The sequence below is a fragment of the Cebus imitator genome, unplaced genomic scaffold (genome assembly GCF_001604975.1).
Source record: "Cebus imitator isolate Cc_AM_T3 unplaced genomic scaffold, Cebus_imitator-1.0 Scaffold28, whole genome shotgun sequence".
In the NCBI taxonomy this organism is placed as follows: Eukaryota; Metazoa; Chordata; class Mammalia; order Primates; family Cebidae; genus Cebus; species Cebus imitator.
The window spans coordinates 5016956-5023156 of NW_016107343.1; the positions used below are offsets into that span (position 1 = coordinate 5016956).

General features: G+C 51.6%; 1 protein-coding gene across 1 annotated transcript in view; it reads right to left on the minus strand.

Moving 5' to 3' along the window:
• BACE1 (beta-secretase 1) overlaps positions 1–6201 on the minus strand; it is a 30443-nt gene that overhangs the window by 8580 nt on the left and 15662 nt on the right. The window contains exons 2-3 of the mRNA XM_017523376.2: positions 2068–2156; positions 394–610 (exon numbers count right to left, since the gene is read on the minus strand). Of these exons, the coding sequence (XP_017378865.1) occupies positions 394–610; positions 2068–2156 (306 nt within the window). The remainder of the gene's footprint in view (positions 1–393; positions 611–2067; positions 2157–6201) is intronic.

Consider the following 6201-nt stretch of genomic DNA (forward strand, 5'->3'; position numbering starts at 1 on the left):
TGCCTCCGAGACCTCTGTTCTGTTCCATTGGTCCATATCTCTGTTTTGGTACCAGTACCATGCTGTTTTGATTACTGTAGCCTTGTAGTATAGTTTGAAGTCTGGTAGTGTGATGCCTCCTGCTTTGTTCTTTTTGCTTAGAATTGACTTGGCTATGCGGGCTCTCTTTTGGTTCCATCTGCAGCTTATTCTTGTGCCTATCACAGCTTCTCTCACTCTAGTTCTACCCTCTATAGGGCTAAAATTTAGACTCCCATCCTATACCCCTGTTAAATAATCCTTTAAATTGATTGTTTCCCTCCTTCGGCTAATTCCTCTCCTCTCTCCTAATTCCTTCTCTGTGTAGTGTGCAGTGTGCAGACAGTGTGTAGGGCCAAGCCCTGTTCCTCTCACCCTGGCAATTTCAGCATAGGCCAGCCCCAGGATGCCTTCCCAGTTGGAGCCGTTGATGAAGAACTTGTCTGATTCTGTGATGGCAGCAATATTGGCACGCACAGTGACGTTGGGGCCATGGGGGATGCTTACCAGGTCAGTGCCCAGCTCCCCTTCCCACTTGCCCTGGGTGTAGGGCACATACACACCCTTCCGGAGGTCCCGGTATGTGCTGGACCTGTGGAAAGAAGGCAGAGATCTGTGGATGCCTAATCACAACTGGTATAGGGTCTAAGTTAAACCTACTCCCAAATACCACCTTATCTAATCTCAGGGGAATCCTAGAGTCTGCTTTCAGACTGCTCAGCAAAACATCCCTAGACCCATCACCCAGAATAGAGTGTAAAGTGGCCTTGCAAATAGATGAAGGGAACTATTGCCGAGGCTCACTCTCCTGTCTAGCTCATATTCCTAGATCTTAAGCTCAGGCTCTCTGAAGAACAATCCTGGGCTTTGTGCATTGTGCATGCTGCTGCCGCTGTAGGGACAGCTAGCGGGCATCTCTTCTGCCCTCTGGCTCTGTCAAGCTCCCAGAGAAAAGGAACCATTGACTCTCTTACTGCCTTGGGACCTAGTGGTACCATCTGAGTGGTAGAGAAAGTGCCAGGCAGGGTGAATGTGAAATTTCTACAGCAAGCTCTAGAGAAGGGATTTGCACAAGCATCTCAGCAGAGCAGGTTGGTATTACACACCACTTCTGAAACATGCTCAACTTGTGGCAGCCCCACCTGTGTTTAATCACACCACTAACCAGGGCTTCTGTGTGTGGTAGGGGCAGTGATGGAACTGGCATGAGGACCTGGAATGAATGCCCTTTCATCGATCCTACCCGCACCCTCCTCCCTGATTGCTTCTTTTAGGTAGGGACATTAAAGGAGGAAACAGGGAAGGTGGGTTTTGCCAGCTGCCTAGAAGTCCAAGGATAGGATTTAAGCCTCTACTCAGGTTTGCACACACACAGATTTCTCAGACATTTGCTGTCCTTTCATGCCTTCCTCTTCCTGCTTTTATGCTAAGGAGGGTTCCAGATCATCCCTCACTGCCTCTTACCTTAAAGCCCACTTCAACCCCCCTTTCACCAGTAAGTGGAATCCAACTGGTGGCACTCTGGGTGGTGCATGGAGGACATCCTTAGCTTTCAGTTCCCTGATACTGGTCTAGGCAGAGGGGTTTATGGAAGATCCTTTCCTTCATGTCCTTGGACTATGCAAAGCCACCTGGAGTGGCCCCTAGGTAAGAACACAGCAAGGGGAGCTATCACTGAGGTCTGTTTAGCTGGTGTTTTCAGAGAACTGAGACAGAGGGGATGTGGGTTCGTCTCCCCATTCAGGCAGAGAAAATGAGCCCCCTAAGATTGTTCTGTGAGCCCTGGGGCTGCTCTCCTTCCTTTCCCTCCCACAGGAGGCTGCCCTGTCTCAGTACTAGAGCACTTCCTGGCTGCCTCTCAATTCACCTTTTCCCATTGTGTAGCTTCTCTAATCACCCCCTTCACCCTGTCCCTCCTGGTCAGTCTTTTTTTCACCCTTCCCCTTCCCTAGTAAGAAGAAAGGATCTGAGGATCAAGCCTTTCTCTCTGTACCCCTCCCTGACCCTTCTTGGCCTTGGAACCTCCCCGGGGTTCTCCCCAGGACTCACAGCTGCCTTTGGTAGTAGCGATGCAGGAAGGGGTGGGGAGCAGCGCCCACTGCAAAGTTACTGCTGCCTGTGTCCACCAGGATGTTGAGCTGTCAGAGAAAGGGGAGAGAAAAGATGGTATAGACAGGAGACTTCAGACATACCACCTTTATTATCCCTCAGCCCCCAGCCACAGCCTGCCCTTTGGAATGTCCAGGGTGAAGCTCCATGATGCAGGACTGATCCAGGCTGGCTCCCGTTACCACCATGACTACAGACAAGACCTGGGGTCCTGTGGTGCTGCAGGGGCCAAAGGAACACTTCCCCCTGCACCCTCTGAAGGTTTGCTGAAAAATCAACTGAAAAAAGGCAGATTAGTAGAACTAACATGCATGGGAGTCATACAAAATTTAAGACTCAAAGAAATAGCCAGATGGTTGATGATTTTATACCATCTTGAGGTTACAGAAAGAATGGGGGCTTGGGCCAGGCGTGGTGGCTCACACCTGTAATCCCAGCACTTTGGGAGACCGAGGCAGGAGAATCGCTTGAACCAGGGAGTCATAGGTTGCAGTGAGCTGAGATCTCGCCATTGTACTCCAGCCTGGTGACAGAGCAAGATTCCATCTCAAAAAAAGAAAGAAAAGAAATGCTGTATCTGCTTCAGTCTATGGAGTCATAACACTTTGCATATCATCTCAGAGCCATGTTGTATGTGTGTTCTCTGTTCCCATATCTCTCTACCGTCACATCGCCCCTGCTCACTGTGTACCTGACTGATCCTGTCTTCAGATCCCCACTGCTCCTTTTCTGTACTTCCAGGAAGCAGTCTGGTTTATCCCCTCCAGCTCAGAGAATACCTATTCTAGGAACTGCACTGGTGAGGGGAGCTGTGAGGACCAAGATGGCACATCAGTGTCCATGTGTGTGGTTCTGTCCCTGTCACCAGAATGTGGTTCGCCTTCTGCCTCAGAGGTGACACAGACCTAGAAGTCCTACTGTCCGAAATAGTGGGGAGTCAGGAGCCCCAGAAAATGTCCTGGTGAAAACCTATCTTGTCAGGGCCCTGGATTTGGCTAAGTGAAGACGGACAGGTGTCTTCTTGGTGTTCCCTGCTGTCCAGCTCTTTCTAGCATCACTTCTTTTTTTTTGAGATGGTGTTTTGCTCCCATCACCCAGGCTGGAGTGCAATGGCACAATCTTGGCTCACTGCAACCTCCTTCTCCTGGGTTCAAGTGATTCTCCTGCCTCAGCCTCCCAAGTAGCTGGACTACAGGTACCCACCATCACACTCAGCTAATTTTTGTGTTTTTAATAGAGACGGAGTTTCACCAGGTCAGGCTGGTTTCGAACTCCTGACCTCAGGTGATCCACCTGCCTTGGCGTCCCAAAGTGCTGGGATTACAGACATGAGCCACTGTGCCTGGCCTCTAGCATCACTTCTACTTGGCCCTTTCCTCCTTCTCTGATGGCCTGACCCCACCCTCAGTCAGACCAGAGCCATTTTTGAATGTCTACTATATCCTCACAGGTAAAAAAAGAAAGGCCCTGTCCTCAGAAATATGGTAATTTGTAAACTGCATCTCCTCTTTTGCACACTTTCCATCTCCTCAGCTTCTCCCCAACCCCAGGGGCCTTCATTTCTTCATTTCTTCTCACCTCAGTCCAGTAAAATCAACTGACCTTGGCCGGGAGCGGTGGCTCACGCCTGTAATCCCAGCACTGTGGGAGACTGAGGTGGGTGGATCACAAGGTCAAGAGATTGAGACCATCCTGGCCAACACGATGAAACCCCATCTCTACTAAAAATACAAAAATTAGCTGGGTGTGGTGGCACGTGCCTGTAGTCCCAACTACTCGGCAGGCTGAGGCAGGAGAATCGCTTGAACCGGGGAGGCGGAGGTTGCAGTGAGCTGAGATTGTACCATTGCATTCCAGCCTAGCGAGAGAGCGAGACTCATCTCAAAAAAAAAAAAAAAAAAAAAAAAAAAAAAAAAAATCAACTGACCTCAGTTTTGGTGCAGGCTCTGACCTTGTCATCTTGCTCAGGTCACTGTGCTTCTCTGGGCTTCAGTTTTGTCCTCTCTGCCAGATCCTTCCGGGCTCCTTCCTGCTCTCAGTGGTGCCTCTGTGGCTCTGCTGGCTACGCCCTCCCCCAGTGCCTGCTTAGACTTCCTGGCCCCCTCACATCCCCAAAGACTCCTCTGACAGTCTTCCAGCCCTCAGACCCTGTCTCCTCCCTCCTTCCCAGTCCCCTACTCCTGGCCTGGTTTCCATTCCCCTCCCTGCCCCTCTTCCCCTACCTCTACCCACGGTCTCTCTCCCCATCTCTGGGCAGCCACCAGCTCCAGATGCTGTGCTTTCAGAGAAAATCAATAGAGCCGGGAGCCTCGGCAGTTCAGATAAAATCAACCAGGTTAATGATTAAAAAGGCTTTTCACTCACCCTCTCTCTCCCCAGGAACCCTCTTCTCCATTCCCAGGACTCAGCTCCCAGCATGGGGACTGGCCACATATTACAGGGCTCCCTGCTATCACTGGACCCCAAAGAAAGAGGACCTCCTTCAAAACACAGTCCCTGTGGTCTGTGCAAGGGAGGGACCACCCGGCTAGTTCTAGGAAAATATGGCTACTGCTTTACACTGGAGTGGTGCTTTGACCTGGGGGCTCCTGCTGTCCCTGGCTTTCCCTACCTCCCCACTCCTCCCTACAGGATGAGGCGGGGCAGGAGGGAGCTCTCTGCAGGGTTCTCCCGCCCCAGCCTGGAGGCCCTGGGCACTCTTGCTGTCCTTCCAGCCCCAGCCTTTCCCTCTTCCACCTCAAAGGGGCCCAGGCCTAGCCCAGGAAGTATCGACACCCTCCACTCCCATCCCTCTCACCCACCCCAGTACCAGGATTTCAGGTTCCATTGCTCTCTGCCTCCCCTCTCCACCTTCCACAAAAAAAGAAAACCAGAATAAACGCTGGGCTTCTCTCCTGAGCAAATGTCGGGCTGTCTGCCCTCCGCGGTGTGCTCCTGCCCCTGAGAAATAATTTCTGGTCCTGTCCTTCAGCGCCTCTAATCCAAGCCCTTGCCAGTTCTGGGAGCCTTTCCTCACTCCTGCTCCATTCCAAGGGTGGAGGTTCTCTTACAGGGCAGGGGCCTGAGGCACTGCCCACTCATTATGAAACAGGGTAGTTCAGGGCTGCCGGAGTAGAGGCAGCCATGAAGGGGCTGCAGCCGGTGAGCCCAGCAGCTGGCTCTCCTCTTGAGTCACAGGTGCCAGGGCATGGGGCTGCCCTCATCACCCACATCCAACCACACCAACCCGCCAGCGGCTGTCCCTCCCAGGCTCCGCACGAGCTGCCACCTCCCTTCTCAGGCACCCATCTCTTCATTAGCCCTACTCCCTCACATAGATACAGCCACACCACCCTGCCCCATCTCCACCAAATTTGAATTCTTCCTGTTGTCATTTACAGATGCTCCTCTCTTCATTAAAAAAAGCAAAAACAAAAAACTTCCTTAATCTCACATCCGCCTCCAGCTCCCTCCTCTCCCTTCACAACCAAAGCTCTCAGCCAGGCTGTCTCCATTTCTTCACCTCCCACGTATTCCTCAACCCATTCTAAAACTGGGTTTCACCTCCATTCCTTCACTATAAAACAGCCCTTACTACAGTTACCGGTGATTTCATGTCACCAAACACTGAAGGTATTTTTCACGTCAGCCTTCATCTTACTTGACTTCTCAGGTCCAATCTCTGTCTCCTTGGCAGGCTCCTTTCTCAAGGCTTGGCCTTTGGCCTTCTTCCTGTCTAACAACCCTCTCCTGCTAAGCCATCTCACCTAGATCCTGTTGACTCCTAAGCTCCTAACTCTAGCTCTTTCCTCTCCTTTGAGCTCCCGATGCACACGTCCAAGTACCTCAAAGATACCTCATGGGCTGGGCGCAGGGGCTGACACCTGTAATCCCAGCACTTTGGGGGCCAAGGCAAGAGGATCACTTGAGGCCAGGAGTTCAAGACCAACCTCAGCAATATAACGAGACCCCCTCCACCCCTATGTCTACAAAAATTTTTTAAAAATTAACCAGGCATGGTGGCAGGCACCAGTGGTCCCAGCTACTCAGGAGGCTGAGGTGGAAGGATCGCTTGAGCCTAGGAGTTTCAGGTTG